The sequence below is a fragment of the Brienomyrus brachyistius genome, chromosome 15 (genome assembly GCF_023856365.1).
Source record: "Brienomyrus brachyistius isolate T26 chromosome 15, BBRACH_0.4, whole genome shotgun sequence".
Taxonomy (NCBI): domain Eukaryota; kingdom Metazoa; phylum Chordata; class Actinopteri; order Osteoglossiformes; family Mormyridae; genus Brienomyrus; species Brienomyrus brachyistius.
The window spans coordinates 17,683,036-17,697,767 of NC_064547.1; the positions used below are offsets into that span (position 1 = coordinate 17,683,036).

General features: G+C 50.8%; 1 protein-coding gene across 2 annotated transcripts in view; it reads right to left on the reverse strand.

Moving 5' to 3' along the window:
• Window positions 1–412: 412 nt before the first annotated feature.
• lrp8 (low density lipoprotein receptor-related protein 8, apolipoprotein e receptor) overlaps window positions 413–14,732 on the reverse strand; it is a 91,393-nt gene continuing 77,073 nt past the window's right edge. The window contains exons 9-20 of one of the 2 annotated variants that reach the window (XM_048976087.1): window positions 13,316–13,435; window positions 13,096–13,221; window positions 8,596–8,767; window positions 6,568–6,795; window positions 5,545–5,663; window positions 4,940–5,079; window positions 3,653–3,794; window positions 3,272–3,424; window positions 2,500–2,841; window positions 1,660–1,728; window positions 1,503–1,586; window positions 413–712 (exon numbers count right to left, since the gene is read on the reverse strand). In XM_048976087.1, coding sequence (XP_048832044.1) covers window positions 435–712; window positions 1,503–1,586; window positions 1,660–1,728; window positions 2,500–2,841; window positions 3,272–3,424; window positions 3,653–3,794; window positions 4,940–5,079; window positions 5,545–5,663; window positions 6,568–6,795; window positions 8,596–8,767; window positions 13,096–13,221; window positions 13,316–13,435 — 1,973 coding nt within the window. In that variant the 3' untranslated portion in view covers window positions 413–434. The remainder of the gene's footprint in view (window positions 713–1,502; window positions 1,587–1,659; window positions 1,729–2,499; window positions 2,842–3,271; window positions 3,425–3,652; window positions 3,795–4,939; window positions 5,080–5,544; window positions 5,664–6,567; window positions 6,796–8,595; window positions 8,768–13,095; window positions 13,222–13,315; window positions 13,436–14,732) is intronic. The other variant, XM_048976088.1, reaches the window with a different exon arrangement.

Sequence of the window (14,732 nt, forward strand, 5' to 3'; positions counted from 1 at the left end):
CGGCCAATAGCAGCAAGGAGAGCTACCCCTCCGCCTCCCTATCTTCCCCTTCATAGACCATGGCAGCAAAAAAAAATAAATAAATAAAATTTCTTCACGATCGTATTTCATCCTTAAATAAATATGAATATAAAGACATCGACAGCCATGGTTACAGATTGTCCTGTCATCTAAGGTGCTTACTGCATTCACTTCCTTTTTTCTGAGGATAACGCGAGCAGGTCTGATTTCTGACAATGAGACAAGCTGACAATGAGAGGAACACGGAATTAAAACGTACATCTGACACACGCAACCCCAAGCAAACCCCGTTTTCTCTGCCCCAAACCTCGTACACATCAGTGAAGGTTCGCCAGGAGAAATCAGGCATGAAAAATGGGTTCAGTGGCTCAGAGTACTGCCCCCCCCCCCCAAGTGCGCCCCCCCCACAGGCATCACTTAGTACTGCAGAGCATTGGTTGTGCCGAGTACCAGTGAGAGCTGGAGTCTGGGACGCTGCCCCCTAGTGGCAGGGCGATGAAGGGCTGGCGGACGCCTCCACTCACTGCGGGGTACACGTGGCCGATGTGGATCTCGTCGTCGCCCTCCTCTGGACTCTTGCGGTACACGGGGTTGTCGAAGTTCATGCTCTTCGTGTTCCTCCGACGCCAGTTGCGCCAGGTGAGGTAGCCCGCAGTGCAGAGCAGGCCGACGACCACTGCAGCCAGTGACGCTGAGGTTAGAGGCCACGGGAAGTGGGAGATCGCATGCAAACATCGGCGCATCCCATGCAAATCAGGGTTGGGCAGGACATATTATCAATCAGAGCAAGAAGTTCAAGGAATAAAACAGGGAACAGTGAGTCAGCTGCAGCACCTGGCCTGCATATAAACAGACTCACTATCCAGCTTAAGCACCTCTTCTCCTCAAGGGGGACCTGATGTGCACCCCACCCTCTCATAAGCAGGAACAAAAAAGGATCTTCCTGCTTTATAGGTTTCCACATGCTCCAGACAGCAGGGAATGGAGATTTACACTTTTCTAACACAGACTCTGGTGTAGGTGGAAAAAAATCATCAGCACAATCACTACTTACCTAATAAAAATCTATTTGAACTCAATTATGTGCAGAACTTAACATGGAAATGTTTCCCGCCGCTATGCCTTTTGCTTATGCGATTTCACTCATCTACGCTAATGAGAAATTACCCCAGAGTTTCAAACTTACTACCGCTTGACTAGTTAATAGCTTGTCTGCCCAGGTAGGGTGTGCGTACTCAAACACCTCATTTTTGTTTGCATACCACAAGCTACAAGCTCGCAGTTATGTTACAGACCTGTAGGAGACCTCGAGCAGATACCGTAGCTAACATGCCTTCAAACAGAGCAGAAGCCTCAAACAGAACGAGCAAAGAATACAGACGAGGTTTATGTTCCGCGCCGCTCCAGAGGAGAGTCTGAACTGCGCCTCGCGTAACGTTTCGCCGCAAAAACGACTCCCAAGGGAGACCCAGCATCAATACCTACGAACGCTGAGCTCAGACGAAAAGCCGGAATCGCTACGCTTGCTTGCCAACACCTGCTTCTGACGCCTGCCCGGTGTGTTCCTGTAGATTTGGCCAGTAAGCAGGGAGCACAGAAAGGCCAGGAGTGTGTGACTGGAGAGGCAGAGGCACCTACCGATGGGGGCCACGACGCTGAGGACGGAGACCGTGGTGATGCTGCCAAAAAGGTAGTGTTCACTGCCGGCTGTGGGAGAGGGGGGGACATGGAGGTCAGGGGGGGGGGGGGTGATCTGCTCTCCTGCTTGACCCCTCCCATCGCTTGCTGTCATGGCTTTCTGGTTGTTGGGGGAGTGGGGCTCAGTTTTGATACATCTACCTCCCTACCCCGAGGGGCCCACCATGGAGCATTCTGCCGAGCCCAGACCTTCCCACCCCTATAAATCACACCCCTCTCGCTTGCAATTAGAGGCACATAGGTCCTTAGTGCTGCTGTAATTAAAAAAAAACAGGGTCTTTGTGGAAAACAGAACAGAGCAGCAACAGAGAAGGAGGGGGGGGGGCGGGGAGAACGGGGAGGTCGGGAGGGGGAGGAGGAGCAGCACCCTCCCGGCGCTCACAGCCCCCGGGGTCGCTCCCCCATTGATACCCAGCGGGTGTCACCCATTCCCACCAGAGACGTCTGCGTGGGGTGCAGAGCGAAAGTAAAACTACCGAAGGACTCCAGAGGGAGGGGCACGGATCAGATAGGGCTGCCGCCGCCTGCCGACACCCCCGGGGGCCGATGACAGCTCCATTCGGAAGGAGCATCCATCACCTGGAGCGTCTAAAACTGCTTTTTATAGTCGCTTCTCCTCTGCATGCTACACGCAGATGATGGATTTAAAGAACAATTATTTTAAAAGAAGCCTTCATTTCTACAGAAGTCATTTAACTTTCTGGTGAATTATCTGCTGTTAGGCTGGGGGGAGATGGGGGGGTTCAACAGAGGGGGCAGGGGAAGGGGAGTGTCACTTACAGAGGTGGGACAGGTTCCTGTCGTCCCGCAGGATGGCGTCCGGCTGTGTGGGGGGGGAGAAGGCCGGTTTTGGGGAGGAGAAGGTAGGGAGGGGGCTGTAGGAGGTCTCTGGGCTGGATGGAGAGGTGGGGCTGGGAGGGGTGGTCATCTGGGACGTCGTGCCCATCTGGGACGTCGTGCCCATCTGGGATGTGGTGCCCTGTGTGGTGGGGGGTGGTGGAGGAGCTGGGGTGGTGGTGATGGTGATGGTGGTCGTCGTTGGTCTGGAGGTGGTGGTTGTCGTCATTGAAGTTGTGGTCGTTGCGGGTGCTGCTGTCGTTTTATGCCTGACAGGTGGAGTGGCTGGGGAGGAAGATGGCCCATTTAATCAGGGTCTCGCCAAAACAAACACGCATCCACAAAGAGTCACATGATACCACCAAAAGTCACATGACAGCACCAAGGGTCACAAGACACCAGCAACCCTTCTAGGGTCTCACACGAGTGACAAGACATAGTGTCGGATTAACCTGGAGCCTTAACCGCCTGGTCACACTACAGTCATGACCCCCCCCCGCCCCCCCCCACCCATGCAGCATTGGCGCCTGACGAGCCAGCAGGACCCTCCTCGGCCTCCTCCCTGGTCACCCCTCCCCCCCAGATCAGATACACATGCTAATTATAAAGCCCCTAGCATTACATCTGGGGCCCTGTGATTTTGTTAAGATGACATTCGCAACCCCACAGGCTTTTATTGGTTTGTGGGGGGGGGGGGGGTGGCGTGTGCCCTTACCTGCCACGCAGCGTCGCATGTCCGGCCCCAGCTCCATGCCATCTGGGCAGGCGCAGGTGTACCTGGGGGAGTGCTCTGTGATCTGGGGGGCTTTCAGGCATAGGTACTCGCAGCCACCGTTGGGCAGAGAGCCCAAGTTACAGCTGTCAGGAGCTGGACAGAAACATCCAGAGCAAAGGAGCAAATAAGGCGTGTGGAGGGAATAATGGAATGAAGACAAATGTGAGGAGAATAACCAGAGAAGAGAATGAGCTGGATTGGATTGGATTGGATGGATGGATGGATGGGTGATAAAAAGAGCCTAGAATCACACTTAACTTCCTCCTCCCTCAAACCCCCTTACAGACCGTAACACACGTTCTCTCCCCACCACCCACTCACCACTGGGCTGCCGCAGCTCGTGGAACACCACCACGTCCAGGGGGCTGTTCAGGTGCTCCACCAGTGTGGCCACATCGCGGCCTGTCAACCGGTTGGCGCTGTAGATGGCCTCGTTGTCCAGGTCGGTCCAATAGATCCGGTCCTGCAGGGGGCAGCATGTACACGTACCCATACACGCACACACACACAGATACACACAGATACACGTGCGTGCTCAGGGCTTGCATCACAGGCTCTCCCACTCAGCTCTTCTGAAGCACCAGCAGGTCTCATTAAGGCTGAAGCTCATTCCAAAATGCGCCACGGAGACCCGCGAGCATCAGCTTTGCCGTTTGAAAACTCTACAGAGCAATTTCACCTTTTTTTTTTTCATAACTGCGTGGAGAATGATGAGCTGACAGTCGACCGTTTTCTCTGTGATCTAACGAATCTTTTTTTCCCAGCAGGGGAAGTGCATGGAAGACGCACAGCAAAGCTAGTGACCAGATTCAGGAAGGAGCCCCCATCCCCCATGTGTGACGACCAGCAGTGAATCACTGTCAGACTTTCATTTTTTACCCTGATAGAGCATCAGGTGGTAGTTAGCGCAGAGCCCGGGGGTTAGACCCTGTGCCATTAGGGCGTCAACATCGCATATGGTGACAGCGGCTATTTATAATCATCCACCAGCACTCCCACACCCTGTTGGGTCACTCCCACACCCTGTTGGGTCACTCCCATGCCCTGCCAGGCTACTCGAATGCCAGCCCTCTCCCACTTCCTGTCAGACCACGCCGAGATCTAGTAAAGCCACACCCATACCCAACTGGGCCACACCCACACCCCATCAGGCCACTCCCACTTCCTGTCAGCCACTCCCATGTGGTTTATAACATCCTCAGCTCATTCTCCACACTTCTCCCAAGACAGCAAGAACCGGCACTGGTGAAATGGGGGGGGGGGGGATGTCTGGTGACCTATGTAAAGACACCCTACTCCCCCAAAAAGGACCACAGCACCAGTCACAGCCTCTCAGCATATTACTGGTCAGATCCTGCTCCCCCCCCCCCTCTGCTAAAAATAAAACAATGAGGAAAACACATTATTTCCCCTCCGGTCCATGATGGACGACCTGCACCAGGGCCACAGCGGCAGGAAAGCAAGAATCCTGGTCCTCTTTAATTCGATTCCGGTCTCAGAGGCGGTTCCCTCCCCGGCGCTATTAATCTAGCGCCCAGTGATCTGTCTCATACAGTGAGGCCTGGCACCCCCCGCCCCCCCCCCCCCCCCCCCACGCGAGAGCCTCACCTCAAACACCGTCAGGGCGAAGGGGTGGCCCAAGTGGTCAGAGGAGGAGAGCAGCACCTTCCGGCTGCCTCCGTTCAGGTCGATGCTGGAGATGAGGTGCAGCTTAGAGTCGACCCAGTAGAGCCTCCTGCTGGCCAGGTCTGCAATGACAGCGGCGGGAGGCCCTCAGAACCCAGAATATTCATTCGGCATTCGTGTCCCGAGATCCCCCCTAAATGCAATCATCGCCGGCGCCTCAAAGGGAAAATCAATATTAGAATAGAGAAGCCACTATTCTTGGCGGGGCCGGGGGCCACAGCAGCAGCTCTCGCTACACAAAATAATTTGTTTTTCTTTTGCAGACCAAGGCTCCTGCTTGGCTCTGCATCTAAGACTGCCTTAAACCACCCCCCCCCCACTCACTGTAACCACTAGCCGGATTGAGTTATGTTCTGGGGGTAAAGGAATCACGGATACATTGACATCGCTGGTTGTACAATTTCTTTCGGGTTTCCTAACTATTGAGTGATTTATGAACACGGGCCTGTGAATGAGTCTCTCAGATGAGGGGTGGGGCTGTCGTGGGTGAGGGGGTGGGCCTCTCCACCCTCCCAAGGGGGTCTTACCCAGCGTAATCCCATTGGGCCACTCGATGCTGTCAGAAACCAGCACCTGACGGTCCACTCCATTCATTCCCGCCTTCTCGATCTTGGCCTGGGCTCCCCAGTCTGACCAGTACATGAACCTGCAAAATGCAAAGCCCCACTGGATATTGGAGCACAGACAGGCAGTGCGGGAGCAGCTCCAGGTGTAAGATGCAGGGTTTGGCAATGCCGTCGTTGTCGGTGCGTACATAGCGCTTCATCTCCCAAACGAATGTAACCGCACAGAATTATGGCCCACCAAAGGAAGCAGCACGTCATGCCGATACCAGTATGGGGGATCCCCACACCAGTATGGGGGATTCCCCACACCAGTATGGGGGATCCCGTGTTTGCAAACATGACTCTGGTCCAAACCCAGAAGGTCCCCAAGCGCTCACGCTGTCCTGGAAAAGGAGACCTACATCTCCTACATTTACGCAGCCTGGGAATGTTTACAGACACTATGTAGGCTAAATGCAGAGCTCTAGGGAATTCCAGAGGATCCTTTTCGGGGAATACTTCTTAGCCCGCTCCAGCTCCAAGTGAAGACCAGAGCAGAGCACCGGAATTAAAGCCTTATTCCGTGTTCAGTATTCCCACAGGGCAATTAATGAACACACCGTCTAGGACCTGAGCATGACCAGTGTTCCATCACAGACTACTGAACATACGTATGTCCATCCCATACACACTCCCACTGACATATGTAAATAGTGACTGAATTGCTAATTGCTAATATTCTGCTAATTGCACACTATTTATGGACATTTATGATTATTGTTTAATGCATTGTCTCTTCATACATGTGTGTCACAGAAGCTACACCACCAAATATCTCACTGCACACTGTACAGATTATAACTGTGTGACAAATATAACTGATTGGATTACTAACAGCTGCGGTTAAGGAAGTATGCAGAAACCCCTTTGCAGAAGGATTCCCTCAATCCCAAGCTCCTCTCCGGCTTCCCACTCTCTTGATATGAACCACAGCCCATCACTCACCCTTGCTTGGGATCCACGGCGATGGCCCTTGGCTCACTCAGCTCCGTGTCGATCAGCACCCTCCTCTTCTTACCGTCCCCCGTGGCTACTGAGATGGTCTTGTCCCCCGAGTCAGTCCAGTAGAGGTTCTTGTGGACCCAGTCAATGGCCAGGCCTTCCGGGGAGTGCAGGGCGGAGTCAATCAGAGTTATCTGCTGGGAGGAGTCGCTGGCCTTGTTGATGTAAGCACTACACAAGAACACAAGGGAGTAAACTTAGTCCATTAGACACAACAAGTTCTGTCAGAAAAGTCATAACTTTCATGGTATATGTTGCACATCTCACCATATTACCCATAATGCATTTTTTTTCATAAGAGCCACCTGACCTGACAAAGGTAGACAGTGAGTCGTTTGTTACTCCTATTATTAATGAAAATGCTGGAACTTTATTTTTTAGGAGAACTTCGAGGATATTCTGCTGTCCCAAAGGATATTCTCATGTCTTTAAGATCCAGCACGTTATACCGTTATTAAGTCGACATTGATGCAGATTAAGACACAAAAGAATGCAGCCAAAATGAAACAGAGCTCTGGAGCTGAACTAATCTGGAGTTTCCCAGCCCCTGATGGGGGTACTGAACGGGACAGGAGCTGGTTAAACATGCCCCACGGATGCTGGGGAGCCTGGCCAGTTCCCCTGCTCCCCGCAAACGTCTCAATTAGTCTGAAAAATGAAAATCGTGGCCAGCTAAGTGACGCTAATTCGGAATTAATTAGCGGGCGAGTCACATCAGCGCCGCGACGTTAATCACGCAGCGGCAAGATGGAGAGGGGGGGGCAGCGGCTGGCGGACGCGACTTCCCGCGGCACGGCCTTTATTCCCATTGTTCCTGCAGTTGTCGGCTTTCGGGAGACGAGACAAGAGGGAGACGGGGGGGGGGGGGGGGAGCTGGATGAATGTCGGTATTAAAATGACAAAGCTGGCGCATAATTTAGATGAAAATAGAGCCGATCCTCCTTGGGGATATGGATCCGCTTGCAACATCCAGGACAAACACCGCGGAAGTTTAATAATTATAATAATGCATTCAGATTGTCTAGCCAGGGTTTAACATGAGCGTTTCTGTTTCTACCAAAGGCTCCCTTGGAGAGTAACTGTGTCAGAGTCGGACTTCCTTTGACACACTGACACAGACGGAGTGTCCTGCTCATGAACACGTTACGGTCAGCCGGCCACGCCTCTCGCCAGTCACATGACAGCTGCCGGCCAATCATCGAAACCCATCCCTCCAGAGGTCGAGGCCTTGTTCTCTTTCATGTGCAGGTGGCTCCAAAAAGCCCCAGCTAACCAATCAGCTATGGCCTTACAGAAGGGCTAACTGAGAACGGGAAGTCTAAGGGCACCGGCTCCCTCTGTAACCCGAAACCCCACCTATGCAGTTTCCATAACTACTTATTCGACACGGCGATGCAGACCTAGGAGGAACAGGGAGTGAGGCAGAGGACAACCTGAAGGAGACCAACAGGCCCCTAACAATATACAAGCCCACACAAAGGGAGCTGGGGCAAAATGGACCCTAAGAGCCAGTTGGTGAGGTCACTGTGCTACCCAGAGAGCCACAGCGCCCTCTACATTTAAATACATATATAAAATTTCTCTGCCATCAAATTCATATTACGTGTGATTGTTTTTTTAAGTGAATGACTGGACTTGAATAACACGCTCGTAGGAGTTTGACTTGCAAGAAAATGTTCTGAGGGCAGAAGAAAAATGATTGGTTCAGGGAGATAGCCAATCAGATTGGCGAGAAGGTGGGTCCAAGCAACTACAGGAGGCAGGATCAAGGTGTCTGACTGCTTGGACCCACCTCCTCTCAAATCTAATTGGCCAGCTCCCTGAACCAATAATTTCTCCTTCTGCCCTCAGAACATTTTTGTGTGACTAACTCTCCCATGAGCAAAATATATTGCCAACATAACAATAATATGAATGTGGATCCTGCAGGGCCAGAAGCTGCCCAGGCCATATGGGTGGAAGGTGACACACCTGTAGATTTTGCGGTGAAACAGATCACACCAATACATCTTGTTGGTGGCGACGTCCACATCTAGTGCCACTGCGTTCTTCAGGGTGGGGATCACCTGCGTGTAGTCCCGCTTAATCAGGTCAATGCGTCGAATCTCGTGGCGATTGGTAAAGATCAGGTAGGGGCTTTTCCCTGAGAGTGCACAGGTGGAGAAAAAGTAACAATGTAAAGTGAAGACCTCCAAGCCAGTAGGGGGCAGACAAGAAAATGTGCTCCTGCTCAAATTGATGTCATTAGTATCCAACCTGTCAGCTATGATTTTACCTCCAAAATATTTTTAGATGTTAAAAATGAAGACACGTCAGGCAAAAGTCAAAGAATAATTGTCCATATCTTATGGAATCATAAGACGGCAAAGAGCCCATCTGTTATCGTGTGACTTCGTTAAGGTAGCTGCATTTGATGTGTCGGCTGCGTTTGGGAGTCCTGGCGACCTCCACCCGTCTGCCTTGGACTTTATTTACCCGGAGTGTGACGTGTGCGTCTGTTCGCAAGGCAGTTTAATCTGTTCCTCTGGAGATCCGTGCCTTTGAATATTCAACAGAGCCCCGCAACACAGAGCGTGACCTTTAGCGTCAAACGCACCACTGTCCGATCTTCTCTTCCAGATTCTGGTAAGTACAGCTCCGAACTCACCCTTTCTCTGTTACCCTCCACGGAGTACCTGTATTAATCTTTAATTTGACTTCTTATTTGTAATGCCCAGCTACTCTGGTGCCTCCTAAAACGAACGCCCTCTTTTTATCTATTTGATGTGACAACAAGGAGAACAGCGAGAGGCGATCTGCACGGTACATGCAATCCGTAAATGATTTCAAAGCCCCACACGGCGAAATTCTCCTCACATGCCTGTTCTCTGCAGATATTCCCTGGAATATCTTCCATCTGAAATTCTGTCTTGGACCCCGGTCAGAAAGTGGAATGAATTTACTGATGACACTAAACAACGCCGCATGAAATTTATTTGGACCGGCTGCTCTGGTCCTACTGCCCGAAATGCTTGGGAACTTCATTTAATTCCTTAACCCGGGAATTTTATATTCCATTATCCCTGGATCTCATTACTACTGTCAGAGAGTGACCGCTAGGGAGATCCACAGCATAAGCCGCATCTTCCTCCGAATATAAATCGGGAATTATATACAATAAGACGCAGAAAAGCCCCTATGCTCTATGATGCTCATGTTCTGCGGTTCATCTCCGGAACACTCTCATTGGAGGAGGCGGATTCGCTCCCAGGTGCCAAGTGGGCGGTGCTTGTGGCTCAGGAAGGTGCTATTCTCTGTCTGAGGGGGTGTCACAGCACAATGCAGCATATTTAAACAGTACAGGCGGGGGGGGGGAGTCTTACCGTCTATTTGCCTCGACGCCCAGGCACCAGCACTAAACTCTCGGTTTAAAATAATTTTACTAATTGTTTAACGAGGTATCTCGCCCTCCACCCGGGCGTGAATAATTAGGAGGGTAATTAATTGGAGTGTTCGCCTTCTTCCTCCGTGCAAATCTGTGGGTTTAAGTATCACAAAATGCCCCCCTCACCCCTGTTGTTTACATTCAAATCCTTTGACGTTCATCCAAATATTCTATGTAATGGGAGAGTCACTGCGCCCCGACAGGCCTCCCTCCTGGGAACACAGACGTCATGCTGCTGATTGGCTGTCATGTTTATCCGGGAGTCTGCACCAAGGAGGTCACTGTCACACTCCGTGGGCATGAACCAATCAACTCTGACGAACAAAAAAGGACCACCCCCCATCCGTAGACTCACCCAGAAAGTTTCACAGAGGGCGCCAACACATCTAGGAGTGCGAGGAGCATGTAGAACGTGGTCTGAGACAGCGGGCTCCCTAGGCCCCTAACTGCCCGGCAACTTTAACGAATACATTGGAACGGTCAGCGTCCTGTCATTCGGTTGACGGCTGGGGTGATTATCGGTTTGACAAAAAGACTTCACGGACTCTGCAGGCGAATCGCTATGACGAGTGACTACCAAGGCGGGGGACGCGGCGGAAATCAGCTGTAAACGCAAACGGCAGCTTAAAAGATAAAAATTTTTTTTTTTAAATCAGGTCATGATGCAGCTGAACGTTAAAGCATTCGGAGGGATGCATAGCGGCTCGGACTCGAATCGACGCGCGGCCGTTTTTAAAGCGCCATGTTCGCCCGGAGTTAATCCGCGAGACGAAACGCAGCCGGTGAAGCAATTAGCACTTCCTGAGGAGGGAAGACAGGAGAACAGCCAGGAACATTTGCTCCTTCAGGCAGATAAGAGGAAATGAACACTCATTCCCAAACTGGTCTGAAGTCCGGCGTGTTAATTATATCGATAGAACACACCTACACAGTGGATGCCATCTGCCATAACACCCAGAATGCAGCATGAGAAATAGCGCTCATTTACGAAACGCACGGACGCCATTTTGAACACTACAATCTTGGCGATCATGCAAACAAATAAACAGTCGTGGAAAAAGACCACAGCACAATTCTTTTGTGTCACTCATTTCTCAATTTGTGGGTGTGCGTCTGTCAGTAATACATATTTCTCTGAAAACTGCAGCCTGATTCTTCTCCGTTTCTCATTACTGAAGGGCTTCTTCCTTCCTTTATGGGACCTCAGTCCTGCTTCTAGGAGCCTGATACACACTGTCCTATCAGTGCACCTCACACCTGCACTTATTGTTTCCCATTCCTTCTGAAGGTCACTTGATGTCAGCCTGTGATTCATGAGAAATTCTCAGATAAGTTAACAGTCGTCTCTGGCATTAGATTGTCGCTTCCTCCTTTTACCTGGCTGGTTTCTGGTCGTTCCCAGTGTCTCCTGCTTCACCTTGATCTTGAGTACTGCTGCCTTAGAAATTTCTAACCTCAAAGCAACCTGCTGCACAGCGTCACCTTCTGCCAGCAGAACCACAATTAAACCAGGATTTAAAAAGGCAGACTTGTTTAAAAATATAGAGTGGCCTCTTTGTGTACAGCCGTGGGAAAAAACTTACACCATCAGTACCCCATGTAAAGCAAACAACCTTGACTATCTCGTAAAAATGGTACATCTGCGAAGGCAAGCTAACGTTCTGTGCCAGGAACTCACGTGCTGAATGCAGAAGATATGGACAGGGGTAGAGATTCGGGGAGAAACACTGATAAGGTCCAAATCAGCTATCGTCTCACCCCCACAGAATTGGCGGTTCTATGGATTCTCTGGTTTCCTTCCCCAGTCCAAATAGACACAACTACTTGAAACGACATTTCTAAATTGCCCACAAAGTGTGAGTGTATGAGCTCTCTGATAGACCGGCATCCCATCCAAGGTGGACTCTTGCCTTACTGAATAAGCTATTGTATGGTGCTTCATTCCATTTAGCTTTCACTTTAAAGTATATTAAGTGCTAAATATCTAATAAAGCTCCAAAAATGAGTCTATAATGAGGTGCGTTTGATCTACAGTCACTCCCCACGGTACTGAAGCTGAACAATAAGTCACATCTCACATGCATTTATTTCTTCTGAACAGATTGCAGCGAATCCAGCTAGTGTTCAGGTCAGTGGGGCGTATCTGAGAGCCCTCATCTTCACAGACCCCCCCCTCCTTTCATCACTGTGTCTGTGCTCCCAGAAGACTTACAGTACGGCATTAATGAATTAACCCTTCGTTGGCAATACATCACCTCCACATCGACATGCTTCCCGTCGTCTTAGAGTAAACGGGTGACGTTTGTAGGGTGGCCACCTAATCTGTGATGGGGGAGGGGGGCACCATGAGCTGAGACAGGGTTTGTAAACTAACACCTCAATTAAAAAGATTTCAATTTAGCACTGAGTTCTTGCTGTGTGCTGATTGGTCAGTCTCCTATAATCATGTACGTGTCACTAATGTTAATGGGAAACAGCTGGGTGAGTCTTTCAATCAAGGAAACAAACCAGTAAAGGCACAAGAAGAATTGAACTAATTAGCCAAACACAGGAGCCTTTCAGGTTTAAAGTAGTTTGTGGCTCAGTCCCCCCGACACGAATTAGGTGGCCACCCTAAACCTCTCTGATTTGCTTAGCTACCCTCCTCTCTATCGGGACATTTCATTTGCCATGACAACAGACTCTTTGTTCTGAGAGAGGCAGGTCCTTGGAATATCCATACTGAAACGAGCAGGCGGTCAGTGGGGGATCTGTGATATTTAAACGGAAGCTAGAGATTTCAGAACGAACCAAACGTGCAGATGTGATCTCATGTCCTGGGAACGGCCATGTTAATCATCCAGTCGCTTCCTTTCCTTTACTCTCTCTTCACCCACACCTCTCCGTCCAGATCTGACCGCATGCGCACCAGGGCAGTGAGGAAGAAATCAGACAGCACTTGGTTTGCGATTATGCCCCATTCACCGAGCACTCGGAGGCTGTCTCTGGCCAGGCTCTGCAAAGAAATGAAGGTGATATTCCGGGCCGGATGAGGCGGGATTCCTCACCCACGGCTTTGCACATCCTGGTTACGGGGTCCATCTCGTAGCCCTCATAGCACTCGCACTTGTAGTCACCTTTGTAGTTCACGCACACTTGGCTGCAGATCTCCGGATTCTCACATTCGTCTATGTCTGTGGGGTGGGGGAAGAGTATGTCAGAAACATGTCAGCGACCGAGGTGGGGGGGTGCGAGGCGGAGGGGGGGGGGGCGGGGGGCGGAGCTTACCACCACACGTCCTCTTGTCCAGCAGCTGGTATCCGGGGGGACATTCGCACTCGTACCCGATCCGCCGGTCACGGCACACGTGCGAGCATCCACCGTTATGGTCTGCACACTCGTTCTTGCCTGTGAGAGGGTGCGATCGGGGGGGGCACCCAATTCATGTCTTATTACCATGCTGTGCATGTGATAAGACCCCCCTGAAGGACATTAACATGACTGTATCTGAAATGCTTCATTTAAAATGCATGTCAGCATCTGTGACATGCTCATGTGCTCCAGCGTTTAAAGCAGGGCACCTGTGTAGCGTTAAACCCCCCCCAAGATCTCACAACAAACAGACAAATGAAACGAGATCAGTGGCCACAGGACTGGACTGGCAGCCTAGTTAGCGTGATTAATCGCCTTAATGCTAATCTCAGAGCATGGCATGCAAATATCGCCAGACGGAGACGGCAATAAATAACCTTAATATACAGAAAAAGCGCAAGATCAAAGACTGTGAAGGCCAGACATTTCTATTTCGGTCTCGCTGAATAAATATTTGTCAAAACAGAGACAAATGATTGGACCTGATTTTCAGAAGCGATGATATCATTAATACAGCCGCAGAGCAACTTTCCGCAACACTTGTGGACTGTAGAATCGGCGTTTTAACCAATCGGCAATGCAATGTCAGTGCTGTGGGGGACCTCGAGCTATCAGGGACCGCCAAAAAAAAGTCAAAGGGAACCGAGAAAAGCACCGTCGGTTCTCCCATCGGTACCGTTCTGCACCTTCATTTGGCCCCGTTGGGTAAATAAAATAAAACGACCCTTTAACAAGCCGCTACGCTGGGGCCCTCTCCTGAGTCATGGGTTTCCAAGAGAGGGGCTTACTGACCCTCCCCACCCAGCTGATGACATACGAGGTCAGTCCCCCCACCCCCAGAATTTAAGTCCAACCATCTAAAAGTACAAAGAACCAGCACCTAGAACACAAAGAAACACTTAACAGAAGGTGTACAGCTGCTAATGTCAGACAATGCCGGTAGGGAGAGGATGGACCGTGGACCATTGTAACCTCCCTCAAATAAACATCACCACCATCATCATTACTTACATAATTACTTGCATTAATATCATCATTGCTGCATCTGCATTTGTCCCATGACCGGTCTACGCAGTCATGCCAGCGCAGATAATGCTGCGAATGCATTCTTGAACCTCACGGCTTAGCCGCACGCGCAGGCACGTATCCGCTGGCGCGACTTATTGCGCATTCCGCTCCAGCGAGTGACAGCCGTGCCCTTTCAGAGAGCCAGCTTCTTAGGGCGCCATTCCGCAACGCTGATCGCTCACAAAATGACTCGGATCTCTATGCAAATCCACTGTTGTCGTCCCGCCATCATAAGCACGACCCAGAAGCAGACAGATGAATGAAA